The 14,865-nt window shown below is 38.1% G+C and overlaps 1 protein-coding gene across 1 annotated transcript in view; it reads right to left on the bottom strand.

The window, feature by feature from the left end:
• CWF19L2 (CWF19 like cell cycle control factor 2) overlaps positions 1 to 14,865 on the bottom strand; it is a 174,126-nt gene that overhangs the window by 7,476 nt on the left and 151,785 nt on the right. The window contains exons 17-18 of the mRNA XM_053595609.1: positions 7,866 to 8,021; positions 4,733 to 4,813 (exon numbers count right to left, since the gene is read on the bottom strand). Coding sequence (XP_053451584.1) covers positions 4,733 to 4,813; positions 7,866 to 8,021 — 237 coding nt within the window. The remainder of the gene's footprint in view (positions 1 to 4,732; positions 4,814 to 7,865; positions 8,022 to 14,865) is intronic.

A 14,865-nucleotide genomic window follows, 5' to 3' on the forward strand; every position in this document is an offset into this window, starting at 1 on the left:
AAAACAATGTCTTTTGCAGTAACATGGATGAAACTGGAGACTTCTACACATTACTCTTAAGGGAAGTATCTCAAGAAGGGAAAAACAAATACCAGATGTCCACTCTAATAACTGAGAGCTAAACAGTGGGCACACATGTGCACAAAGATACGTAAAAGACATTGAAAACCAAGAAGTAGGGAGGTTGGGAGAGGACAAGGGGCAAAAATTTGCTTCTCGGGTACAATGAGCACTATTCTGGTGATAGGCAGACTAAAAGCACTGACTTAAGCATTGTAGAAGGTATCCATGTAACGTGTATCCTCTTAATATTTTGAAATTTAAAAAATAATAATAAAAAAAGTTTCAGGAAGAATTCTCATAAAAATCTCAAAGAAACAGCCTTATTTAAAATGACTGCTTTTGTTTGAGAAGAAAAGAAAAATTTATTACTTCACCTGTAAGAGGAAAAATGACATATTATTCATACCAAAATAGCAAATTTCCCCAAACATAAGCAGAAACAGAGTTTTTAAAGGGGAGGGCCTGGCTCAGCACCTGTGACTCAAGTGGCTAAGGCACCAGCCACATACACCTGAGCTGGCGGGTTCGAATCCAGCCCGGGCCTGCCAAACAACAATGATGGCTGCAACCAAAAAAATAGCCAGGCATTGTGAATCCCAGCTACTTGGGAGGTGGAGGCAGGAGAATTGCTTGAGCTCAGGAGTTGGAGGTTGCTGTGAGCTGTGATGCCACAGCACTCTACCCAGGGCGACTGCTTGAGGCTCTGTTTCAAAAGAAAATTAAAAATTAAAAAATTAAAAAATTAAGGGGAGGGCCCATCGTTCTTCCACTAGTTACTGAGTCTAATCTTCCCATCTCTGCTGAAGACAAAGCCACGACCTCTGCCCACCTGGAGGCCTGAGGGACTTTGCCAACCAGGTTCCAGGGCCTCCATCTCCATCTCAATACTTCAGCTGAACCATTTCTAGTAGCGCAAAGAACAAAAGACATTCCCCTCCCCCTCCCAACAATGAGTCTCAGTTTCCAAACAGAGTGGGAAAAGTTTTAAAGACACAAAATATTTCTGCCCATTTTTCTAGGTCATTCACTCTGGTACACATTCCTCACTCTCAACATTACACTTCCATATCTATGGGAGGAGGGGAAAAGTAGTTTTAAGCTACTTCTGGATGAACTGGGGTGATGTTTCAGATGGAAGGTTTATACTTATGTATATCACTGCAAAACTCGTGAGGCGAAAAAAGTTGTAAGTTTTCCTGACGTTTATTATCACACAACTTCTTTGCAGTGAACATTCAGATATGTTTTTCTTGTCTATTTCCATCAACTTCACACTGCACTGCTAAGAAATCAAAAGCCCTCACAAAAGTAAACAAGATAGGCAGAAAAAGGAAAGCTTATCTCACACAGCCAAGAAAAACATAAATTTTTTTTTTTTTAAAAGCCAAAGTGTAATACAAATACAGGCCAGGCAGGGTGGCTCATGCCTATAATCCTAGCACCTTGGGACGCCAAGGCGGGTAGATTGCTTGAGCTCAAGAGTTAGAGACCAGCCTGAGCAAGAGCGAGATCCCTTTTCTACTAAAAATAGAAAAACTAGCTGGGCATTGTGGCTGATGCCTTTTGTCCTAGCTTTTCAGAAAGCTGAGGCAAGGGGATCTCCTGAACCCAAGAGTTTAAGGTTGCTGTGAGCCATGACGCCACAGCATTCTACCTAGAGTGATAGAGTGAGACTATCTCAAAAAAAAAAAACCATCACACAAATATCTGAATCTCTATTAGAAGCCATGAAGTTACTCAGTAAAAATAAAAATCACCCTATCCCCAATGATGCAGGCAAAATATTTCATGAGATTCCTAAGGACACAAAACTTCTAAATGAAGTATGAGGGGTTCCTTTCAGGAGTAATAATAAAGGTAAAAAGCTTAATATTGTTCATGCTCAGAAATACTTTTACCTTAAAAAGACAGTAGAAAGCTTGTTAACCTAAAAAGTCACCTGCTTAAACTATTCTTACACTCAAGTTTCTATGACAATTCCATCCATGTAATTACAGAATCCTAAAGCTACAGGGACAGTAGGAGGTCATCTGTCTCATACTTCACCTACTATGACTCTCAAATAGTCTCCGACACAAGACCATGTGGTTGGTGCCTTAGTAAAAACAATTGTTATCTTTGAAACACTTAAAAGTTGAACATACAATTGCCATTCTTACAAGGACCTGTACCTGCTTCTTATTTTCCATATTGCTTACGTTAAAATATTAAGATCTCCTGGCAATTTAATTCAGGATAGTCCAATCCAGGCTTCAAAGAACAAATAATAAATACTAGATGGTTCACCAGTAAGAAAACTGTGTATATAATGTAGCAAATGGGAAATAGTACCTTTCTTCTAAATTTTCCACTTGAAATATTTTCAATAGCTATTAAAATTGTGTTCTAAAAGAATATGTAAAGGAATGGGAAATTATGATATGAAAAGTGAAAAATCTAAAAAGTGAAAAAAATCTAAAATTTTTTTTCTAGTCATAAAAAAAATGTATGTACATTAAATACTTTCTTCTATAGGCCCACAAGGGAGAGCAGTAAAGAGGACATTTAGGGTTTTTTTTGTTTGTTTGTTTGTTTGTTTTTTGGTTTTTAGTATGTTGTCTGGCCCAATTCACCAGCAAGAGAAAAGAAAATGTAGTGATGTTTTACCCCTGAATTAAAACTACATATCTTCAGTAATGCAATGAAATTTAATAAGAGATACAAGCATAATAAGGAAACCTATTATTCACATGACATATAACAGGAGCTTGGCTTTCCAAAAGAAGCAATGAGGGAGAAATACTCTTAGCGACATCTACTAGAACAGAGGCTGGCAAACTTTTCCTGTAAAATGGGCCACATAATAAAATAGTTTAGGCATCATAGCTCATACAGTCTCTGTTGGGACTACTCAACTCTGCACTTGTAGCATGAAAGCAGCCATAAACAATATATAAACAAATGGGTGTGGCTGTGTTCCAATAAAACTTCATTTACACAAACAGGTGAAACACCGGATTTAGCAAGTAGGCTTGAGTTAGCAACCCTGGCACTAGAATATAAACTCCATGTGGATAGGGATCTTTTCTGTTTTGTACACTGTGCACAAGAATCACTTAGAACAGTACCTGGTACACAGCAGTCAATAAATATTTGTAGAATAAATTATTTCTTGACTAGATAAACAAGAAGGAACTCTCAGTTCTATAAATCTCTATTCCATTTAGCTTATGTTTACTTTATATTTCTAGAAAAGAGAAGGAGCATTACAGAAGTATTGTTAAACTTATGTATAACTTTATCGAGAGGTTGATCAAGCTTAAACTATGAAACATGATTAGGCAAATCTCCCAAAGAACCCATAATCTAACTCAACTACTATTTTATAGGAACATAATAGGGAACTTCTCTATAAGAAAAACAAAATAAATTCCAAATTCCAAATGGAACCTATAAGAACATTGTTCTCTCAGTATAATTTCAGTAAAAGAAAGCCTCTCTCCCTATCTGTCCCATAGGGCTGAGAAGCCCACCAGAGGAGCTCTCAGGGCAGAGTCTAATGGCAGACATAGACAGCTATGGGATAGAAGACAGGGTTAAACGTGCTCAACAGAGTGATCTGGGAGAAAGCCAAGCATCACTGCTGGCCTGAGTACTAAAAACAATGCTCACTAGACACAGCACACAGTCTCAGCCCTAAGTCATATTGAGCAGTAATAAGAAAAAGGCAAGACTTAAGCGCAGGAAAGAGAATGTGTTAAGAGTTAAATCATGCAGTTAAAGAAAAACTCCTTGTTTTTGAACCTTGGCTCTCTCTTTGAAGCTTGCCACTGTGCTGTGTTTTCTCATGCCTGACAATTTCAATAGAAGCCTGTGTGGAACACAGGGAAGGGCTGCACCCTTGTCCCCCGTGGGGAGGGCCCTCAGTTCAATGCAAACGGACTGAGCAGGGGACACAGGGAAGGGTTGCACCCTTGTCCCTCCATGGAAAGGGCCCTCAGTTCAGTGCAAACGGACTGAGTAGGTGACACAGGGAAGGGCTGCACCCTTGTCCCCCGGTGGGGAGGGCCCTCAGTTCAATGCAAACAGATTGAGCAGGGGACAAAGGGAAGGGCTGTACCCTTGTCCCCTTAGTTCAATGCAAACGGACTGAGCAGGCGACACAGGGAAGGGCTGCACCCTTGTCCCTCCATGGAAAGGGCCCTCAGTTCAATGAGAACGGACTGAGCAGGGAACACAGGGAAGGGCTGTACCCTTGTCCCTCCCCCCCCACCCACCCCCCGTCCCCCCGTGGGGAGGGTCCTCAGTTCAATGCAAATAGACTGAGCAGGAAACACAGAGAAGGGCTGTACGCTTGTCCCTCCCCCCCCGCCCCCCCGTCCCCCCGTGGGGAGGGCCCTCAGTTCAATGCAAATGGACTGAGCAGGTATTATTATTCTGCATCAAGCTGCACTGACAGACAGTTATTATAGCAATGTGCTCAAGGTCAGCAAGAAACATTCATTTGAATAAATAAAAACTCTTTAAACATAAGCATTTTCTAGACCAAATAGAATGAAAATAACTTCTTTATTTGTAAAATTAGATACTTCACCTTTAGTCATTCATCTAAATGGTTTCCTTCTCAACTAAGATGCAAGATTCTGAACCCTGGGGTTGTTTTTTATATTAGAAAAAAACTGATACTTACAGACTTCCTGATGTCTTTTGAAGAGAGATCAATCAACTTCTTATTCATGGACCATTCTTCATCAGATTCCATTATGGCTTTCTAAGAAATAGCCATTTGTTAAATGAAAAAATAATATATAAGCAAATACAAACAGACAGTTTAAAACAAAATAATACAGTGAATTAACTATGAAGTATAACAAGGTAGTCATTACTCTAAATAATCAAGGCTTTAATTTTCAGTATTTAAAATTGAAATTTTCTTTTTTTTTTGGGAATTTATTTTTTAAAGTTCTAACTTTAGCCAAAATAATATTCTTTCACTCTTTCTTAACTCCTGTACTAACTTCAGCTCAACCTTACTGGACAACCCTTAGTAAGACTGAGCAATTTAATATTAAACCTAATCTGTGACCATGAAAGTTCACAAATTGCTTACTGCATTCATAGAAATCTACTAAAGTGAATTCATTTTAATGCTCTTCTTCCAAATACCAACAGAATAACATATATGCTTTTTAACAACCAAGAACTTGAACTATTTCTGCTCATATAACAAAGAAGTAAAAATGTAGGAACAAATTGCTCTAAAAAATTAAGCTGTTTTTTAAAAATGCAGGAAATATAATGGTCTATTCCAACCTCATAACAACTTAACTTTCCTTGTATACCACTCTGCATTTTTCTTCCCCTCCATATATAAATTTTGTTTTTGATGTCAGAATTTATACAACTGTTAATTTGTCAGTTTGTAATTAAAAAAATAAAAGTTAAAAGAACATAGGAAAAAAAATACACAGAAATAGAATTGGCACAGGATTCTTCTGTTCAGGGCTGGACAGGGACCCTAATTTTCTAGGCCTAGGTGATCTCAGAAATCAGTCTCATGGCTCAGCGCCCGTAGCTCAGTAGTTAGGGCACTGGCCACATACACCAAGGCAGATGGATTCAAACCCGGCCAGCGCCTGCTAAACAACAATGACAACTGCAACCGAAAAATAGCCGGTGTTGTGGCGGGCACCTGTAGTCCCATCTACTAGGGAGACTGAAGCAAGGGAATCGCTTAAGCCCAAGAGTTTAAGGTTGCTGTGAGCTGTTACGCCACAGCACTCTACTGAGGGCAATGTAATGAGACTCTGTTTCAAAAAAAAAGAAAAGAAAAGAAATCAGTCTCATCACAGATCCCCAGACAAAAAAGGCCCCTTTCAGGCCACATTCTCTGGACACAAACAAGATTCATGAAAAAAGCAGCCTGACTGGTATCTCATTTGGGCCAGTTCCTCCTGGAACAAGGAACACACACCCTAATATCTGACCTGGGGCAAAGCTTTCAAGGACATATTCCTTTGCTAATTTTAGGATTATTTCTTCCCGCAGGTTCCTGGTCAATAGTGACAAGTTTCAGACATATATTCCCAACCCCACCCCCGCTTGCGGATAGCACAAAGCAATATATAAACCTACTGCCCACTGGGGCTCCCCCTCCATTGCCAGAGATTCTGTTCCCCCTCTTTCTTTTATTTACCTCTTCTATTTTTCAATAAAGTCTGACCTTTCACTTACTGGCGAAAGGAATCTATAGACTCACTAGTGGTTCTGTTTTCATTCTTCAAACTCTGAGATCAAGGACATGACACAGAAATTTTGGCTTATACAGAATTCTAAGACTCTCTATGTTCAGCAATATGACTACTATTTGTGGTAAAGAAATATTCAATAGAAAGAAAAAACAAGGTGATAAATATAAAATAACCTCATTGTTTTTTTCAATATAGTTGTTACTGAAGAAACTTTTAGAGATAAAATTAACATTCAAATAAATACAATTTAAACATCACATTACATAGCACCATTCCCTCCTTAACAGATATGGAGACAGATACTGGCTTGACATCATAATATAGTACATTCAATAGGAATGCATCTGTAATGATCATAAAAGGTTTAGTGTAAAAGAAAAAAGTGAGTGACACCGTTCTAAGAATGTCATTTCCGTCACTCCACGTGAGCAACAGTGGTACTCTGCTGGACCACATACTTCACCTAGGACTCTGAGGACGCACCAGAACAAGTTATGTGGAAAAGTGTAATAAGCTCTTTGTCAACTGAATTTGGTTAACAAAGGACTGGTACTGATCTTTGGGATTATCCGGCTTATTCTCTTAAACTGTTAAAGTTTTTATTTTTCATTATAGGTACATAAATAGTGATATATTGAGGCATATGTGATGTTTGATATAGGCTCATGAGGTGTAATGAGCAAATAAGGGTAACTGGGTAATAGCATAATTCTCTTCATCAAATGATCAGACCATCTTTAAAGATTACTAGAGAGAAAACAGATTTTTACCAACTCATAAACCTGACAGATTTTATAGCTTTTTACTGTAGCTTAGAGTTCATATTAATAAATTTTACCATCCTATACTGTATAAACATACCATACACAATCTTCCTACACAAACTCACAAAGCGTTACCTTCCTTCTTCTTTGGGCATGTTATTATTTCATCCAGGGTTCTACACTTATGCCTTTGTCTAAAAATTATACTATATTCAGATCAATATCAAACATATACTATTTGTTTAGTAAAAGCTGGCCTGAATACTGTAAATGACAGTTGGTTGTGAACTCTAGTTATTATTTTATATGCAAAAATGTTTATCAAAGTTAGAAATTTTTCTTTTTACAAATAGCATAATAAAATATCAAATGCTAAAACTTACAGCAGTAACTCCCCTGAGCAATTGTGATCTGCACTGCTTGCATATTATTATCTGTGGCTCCAGTGTATTTCAATAATCAATTTTCTAGAGTTGTATCTACAATTCTTACTTAAAAGCACTTCTAGGTAAAGTCCTAACTGCATTTGAGAAAAGGGAAATTAAAACAGAAATTGTAAGTTAACTTTTGATAGTATATTCATACTTCTAAATAAGCATACTTTTAAAAGATCAAAATTCCAAATTTCTTTTGAAAGAAACTTTGATACCAGAATGTTCTGTGCTTTCCTTCATTTCTTTATGTGTTATAAAATTTGATATAAGTATATAGGAGAAAAATACATAGTATAGTAATAAAGAGAACTATATTCATAAAATAGCACTGTATCAAAAAATAAGTAAGAATGCAAAGACTTATCTATAAATACCTTAAAATAGATAGGAGCCATATCTCCCACCTCCTTTGGGAGAGGAATACATTCATAAACCATGTGGGACTGTCTCTTGGTACGCATATTAGTTTCTAAAAAGATACAGTCCAATCCTTTATCTTCAAACATCTTTACCAATGATTTCCTGAACATCTGAACAAAGAGAAAGAATTAGATAAATAAAACAGAGGAGATTCAAAATCAAGAACTTATAAGAGATTTAAATATGAAAATAAAAAGTACACCAAATCCCTTTAAAATAAAAATAAATAAAACAAAAAGTCATGCCTGATCTTTGCTATGTTACCTTGTAATCATAGTTTCTAAATCCACTATATAATTTCACATTATTTAAGCAACTTTTTTTAAAATCCACTCTGTAGATATTAGAAATAGTTCCAGTAAACTAAAATGATAAAAGAAGGACAAATAAAATTGAGGTAGTAAAATATGAAGAACTGACAGTAAAATCATAAGAAAACATCCATAAGCCCCAAAAGGGGCTCTGAGCAGATGCACGTCCTCAAATTCAGAAACAGACAGCAAGAGGTAAAGTCTCCATCTTTCTTTAAGGCTGTATAATATTCCATGGTGTACATATACCACAAGGATGGAGCTGGAACATATTCTTCTTAGTAAAGTATCTCAAGAATGAAAGAAAAAGTACCCAATGTACTCAGCCCCACTATGAAACTAATTTAGTTTCATATATAGCTTTCATGTGAAAGCCATAACCCAGTTATAACCTAAGAATATGGGGAAGGGGGAGAGGGAGGGGAGGGAGGAGGGAGGATGGGTGGAGGGAAGGTGATTGGTGGGATTACACCTGCAGTGCATCTTACAAGGGTACATGTGAAACTTAGTAAATGTAGAATATAATTGTCTTAACACAATAACTAAGAAAATGCCAGGAAGGCTATGTTAACCAGTGTGATGAAAATGTGTCAAACTGTTTATAAAACCAGTGTATGGTGCCCCATGATCGCACTGATGTACACAGCTATGATTTAATATTAATAAAATAAATAAATAAATAAAATAACACACCAACAGACAAAAAAAAAGAAAGAAAGAAAGAAAAAAAGAGACAGGAAGAGAATTCACTTCCAAATGTTTCCCTATGCTCGTGGCATCTTCACTAGTTGGTTCCTACATGTTTTCTGACCCCTTACTTGCAATCTTGCATTCAAACAGTCCTCTATTTTCACATATAATGCAATCCCGGCATTCATACCAGTCTTGGCATGAAAGTGAAAAAACACTAAAACTAAAAAGAGAGTTTTCTTTTCCCAAAGGACTAAGTATTACTATGCTCCCTTCTGCACGTACATACATATATACGTATTTCACACTCCAGGCCTCAGGAACAGCTGTTTGTAGAGGGTGGCTGAATGGAGCTGAATGGTCCAGGATATTTGCGTGCATTCACTTGGCACTCCCTGCAGTACAGCATGGAGCTAACAACCAGTGAAAGAGGGAAGAGCAGGCTGGGTACCACGGGCTAGCTCTCCCCACACCACCAGGTTCTAGGGTGAACACCTACACGTCTAAGGATTCTAAGTACAAAGTTGACCTTGTAAGGTGTTATGCAAGTATATTTAAAGATAAAACACATTTTATTTAGATTTATCAGCTCAATTTGTAACTTTTTAATATTTTGTGTGTGTGTGTTAATTTAATCATACCAATATTCATTTACAGGGTAAGGAAATACCTCCTCATCTTCATCTCCTCCACGCACCATGCAGTCCCACCACAAACACCCACCCAGCTTGCCTGCTACACACACCACTGTCCAGATACAAGGGTAGCCATTGCTGCTCCTGTAGTCACCCACAGAAGCAAAGGAAAGGCAAGGAACTTTTAAATATTTTAATTAAACTAACTTTGAGATAATTACAGATCACCTGCAGTTAAAGGAAATCAATTTCCCCCAATGGTAACATCTTACAAAGCTATAGTACAACTATGCTGCTGATTCAGAGTAATTCCACCATGACCCACAAAGACCTCCCCATTCTTTTGCTTCTTTTCAGAGACAGGATCTCACTATGTTGCCCCGCCTGAAGTACAGAGGGTATTCACAGTTGCAATCACAGTGCACTACCACCTCAAACTCCTAGGCTCATCCTGCGGAGTAGCTGTGACCTACAGGCACTCGCTGTGCCCGGCTCCTGTTATCCTTTTGTAGACACAGTCATTCACACCTTATCTGGTCCCACACTCCCTTCCCCACCTTAATTCATAGCAACAGCTGATGTACTCTTTTCATTTCTTTAATTATGTCATTTCAAGAATGTTATATAAATAGAATCATGTAATCTTTGGGGGTTAGTTTTTTTCAATTAGCATTATAATTCCCTAAAGTTCCACATAGGTTATTTTACATACCAATACTTCCTTTTTTTTAATTGTTGAATAAATTAAAATTAGGAATTAGTTTTCCTAATATGGATATACTGAAATACTTTTAACTATTAACCTTTACAGTATATCTAGAATGTTTCCAATTTGGGGCTATCAAAATAAAGTTGCCATGAACATTTGCACACAGGTTGTTGTGTAAACATAACTTAATTTCTCTATGGTAATATGCCAAGGAATGTAACAGTTGCACATTAAGACCTAAAGTAGTTGCACATTTCATGTTTTAAAAAATTGACACTCTCTTTCCCAAATTGGCTATACTGGTTTACATTTCCACACAGGAGCAATCCTCCATATCTTTGCCAGCATTTGGTGTTGTTAATATTTTTTTATTTTACATTTTGATAGATATATGATTTATCATTATGGTCTTAATTTGCATTTTTTAATAGTTAATGATATTTATATCTTTTTATATGCTTATTTTTCATCTATATTTCCTTTTCCATGAAATGCCTCTTCATGTCTTTTATCCATTTTCTAATTGGATTGTTTGTTTTTTACTAAGAAGTTCTGACATCCTAGATTTTTATATTTTATTTATATATTTGGGATATAAATTTTTGTAAGATATGTGGTTTGTGAGTATTTTCTCCCAGTTGGTAATTTTTCTTTTTACCCTCATGAGGGACTTTCAAAGAACAAAGTTTTTAATCTAATAAAGCTTGGTTTATCAATTTTTATTGTTGATTATACTTCTGGTGTCAAATCTAAGAACTTTCTATGTACCGAAGATCCTAAAGATTTTTATCTTATTTTTTTCTAAAAGTTTTGTAGTATTATACTTACATTAAAGTTCATGTTTAAGGTTTTCTTAATTTTCAGTATTTAGAAAATTTCCTATTATCTTTCCACGATTTTCAGTGGAATTTCACTGTGGTCAGAGAATACACGGCATGGCTTCAATTGCTTTAAATTTATTAATGCCCCCATTTATGTGGCGAATATAGTCTATTTTGATACGTGTTCTGAAACAAAAAGCATTTTTTCTTTTTTTTTTGAGACAGATTCTCACTCTGTTGCCCAGGCTAGAATGCCAAGGCATCAGTCTAGCTCACAGTAACCTCAAACTCTGGGTTCAAACAATCCTGCTGCCTCAGCCTCCTAAGTAGCTGGGACTACAGGTGTTTGCTACAACATCTGGCTAACTTTTTCTGTTTTTACTAGAGATGGGTGGGGGTCTCACTTTTGCTCATGTTGGTCTCGAACTCCTAAATCCAGAGATTCTCAGCTTGGCACCCATAGCTCAGTGAGTAGGGCGCTGGCTACATACACCAAAACTGGCGAGTTCGAGCCGGGACCAAGCCAGGTAAACAACAATGATAACTGCAACCAAAAAATAGCCAGGCATTGTGGCAGGTGCCTGCTGTCCCAGCTACTTGGGAGGCCGAGGCAAGAGAATTGCTTGAGCCCAAGAGTTTGCGGTTGCTATGAGCTGTGATGCCACAGCACTCTACCAAGGGCGACACAGTGAAACTCGGTCTCAAAAAAAAAAAAAGGGATTCTCCTGCCTCAGCCTCTTGGAGTGCTAAGATTACAGGCATGAGGCACCACACCCAGCTTAAATGTGTATTTTCTGATATATTTTCTGGGTAGAGTGTTCTATTAATATTAATTAAATCCTGAATGATATAGTTACAGTGGGCTAAATAATGGCCTCCAAAGATACCTTATGTCCTAATCCCTACAATTTATAATGTTACCATATTTGGCATAAGGGGCTTTTCAGATATAATTAAATTAATAATCTTGAGATAGTGAGATTATCCTAGATCATCTGAGTAAATCTTAAATGTAATTAAAAGTGTCCTTCTAAGAGGCAGGCAGAGGGAGGTGTTTGTTTGTTTGTTTGCTTATTTGTTCAGAGACAGAGTCTCACTCAGGCTAGAGTTCTGTGGTGTCAGCCTAGCTCACAGCAACCTCAAACTCCTGGGCTGAGTGATCACTCATCACTCCTGAGTGATCCTCCTGCCTCAGCCTCCTGATCAGGTGGGACTACAGATACCCACCACCATGCCTAGCAAATTTTTCAATTTTTAGTAAAGATGGGGGTCTCACTCTTGCTTAGGCTGATCTCGAACTCCTGAGTTCAAGCCATCCTTCTGCCTCAGTCTCTCAGAGTGCCAGGATTACAGGCGTGAACCACCACACCCAACCAGGCAGAGGGAGATTTGACCAGAGAAGAGAAAGCAATGTGATAACAGAAAGAGATCAGAGTGATGTTGCCACAACCCAAGAAATGCCACAAGAAACCAGAAGAGGCAAGGAATGGATTCTCTCTGAAGCAATAAGTCCTGTCAAAACTTTGATTTTAGCCCTATAAAACTCATTCCGAATTCTGACCTCCAGAACTGTAAGAGAATACACTTCTGGTATTTTACGCTACCAACCCTGTGGTAATTTGTTAGAAACTGCAGTGGTGTTTTTAAGTTCTTATATGTTCTTGCTGGTTTTCTGCCTGGTTGTTCTTTCAATTGCTAAAAAGAAGGTGTTGATGTCTCCAAGTAGAATTATGAATTTGTCTGTTTTTCCTTTCAGTTCCCTCAGTTTTGGCTGCACATGTTTTGTACCTCCGTGTTAGTCCACACACATTTAGGACTGCTACGTCTTTTTGGTGGATTGACCGTTTATTTCATTATTATGTAATGTCCTTCTCCTTTCATTACGTAATGTAATTTTCTCTGCTCTGAGATCTACTTTATACAGAGTCACTTATGCTTTCTTTTTTTTTTTATTAAATCATAACTGTATACATTGATATGATCATGGGGTGTCATACACTCGCTTCATAAACCATTTGACACATTTTTATCACAGTGGTTAACATAGCCTTTCCGGCGTTATCTCAGTTACTGTGCCAAAACATTTACATTCTACCTTTACCAAGTTCTTTTGATTAATGTATGTAGACACACATTTTTCAGCCTCTTATATTATTCTACTTGTGATATTACATTTGAAGTGGGTTCCCTGAAGGCAGCATATAGCTGGGGTATTTATTATGCTCTACCAAACTCTATCTTTTAATTGATATGTTTAGAACTGTTTGTAATTTAACATAGTTATTGATATAGTAGAGTTGTTTTTTTCTAATTTTAATTTTTTGAGACAGAGTCTCATTCTGTTGCCTCAGACTAAAGTACCATGATGTCATAGCTCACAGCAACCTCAAAACTCCTGGGCTCAAGCAATCCTCCTGTCTCAGCCTCCCAAACAGCTGGGACCACAGGCGCTCGCCACCACATCCAGCAGAACCCACAGAATGCTCAGGAATTGGCAGCACAAAGTATTTATGAAAGTGGAGGTAAAGAGTGGCTAAAAACAGATGACTTAATTGAAAGCATTTTGAAAACGCAATTAATATGCTAGATCCTCTCTTCATCAGCAGAACATATAGGATACAGGATTACCTTCTGGAAAAGGTAAAACAAGGTAGCTGAGCTGGGAAATCCAGACACAATTGAGAGTATACGTTATGAAAACACAGGTGTTATAGGAAAGGCTACTTAATGTCCTTAAATGTTCAACATTCTGCCACTCCCAGGGTTTTTCACCTTCTCAGCTCCCAGAATACTGGCTGGCAAGTATTGTTGCCAGCAATGAATGACCTTGGCTGGAGACTGAAAGAGTCTTTTTCTGGAGGGTCCGTCCAGTTCTAAGAAAAGGACCTCCAGGTACCAACAGTGGCTGTTTCCCAGTGAAATGTCCCCACTCTTCACTCCCCTGTGAAGTCCACAGTCAACAAGCATCAAGGGTCAGACTCTCTCTCCTGCTGCCAATTGGGATATTTTAAAAAATGAGTCTATAGTGTCAGACTATAGCATATGCATGTGTTTAAGCAAATTTGTCAAAGTGGTAAGAATTTAAAGGGGACCAAGTGTCATTATGTATTTAACAAAACTAATAATTTTGGCTACATACAGTGGCTCACACCTATAATCCTAGCACACTGGGAGGCCTAAGTGAGCGGATTGCTTGAGCTCAGGAGTTCAAGTTGAGCAAAAGCAAGACCCCATATATACTAAAAATAGAAAAACTAGCCAGGTGTTATGGCAGGCACCTATAGTCCCAGCTACTCAGGAGGCTGAGGCAAGAGAATTGCAGGAGCCCAAGCGTTTGATGTTGCTGTGAGCCATGGCACTCCACCCAAGAGGACAGGGTGAGATTCTGTCTCAAAAAAAAAAACAAAAAAAACTAATAATTTGGACCTTATTAATTTGAAATTTGTGATTATTAAACTGTGTACTGGCTCGGTGCCTGTGGCTCAAGCCAGACACATACACCTGAGCTGGCGGGTTCGAATCCAGCCTGGGCCTGCCAAACAACAAAGATGGCTCAACCAAAAAATAGCTGGGCGTTGTGGCTGGCGCCTGTAGTCCCAGTTACTTGGGAGGTGGAGGCAGGAGAATCGCTTGAGCCCAGGAATTGGAGGTTGCTGTGAGCTGTGATGCCACAGCACTCAACCCAGGGTGACAGCTTGAGGCTCTGTCTCAAAAAAAAAAAAAAAACTGTGTACTACAACAAGGCACGGTAGCTCACGCCTATAATCCCAGCACTGTGGGAGGCTAAG

Source organism: Nycticebus coucang, chromosome 6 (assembly GCF_027406575.1).
Source record: "Nycticebus coucang isolate mNycCou1 chromosome 6, mNycCou1.pri, whole genome shotgun sequence".
NCBI classification, from domain to species: domain Eukaryota; kingdom Metazoa; phylum Chordata; class Mammalia; order Primates; family Lorisidae; genus Nycticebus; species Nycticebus coucang.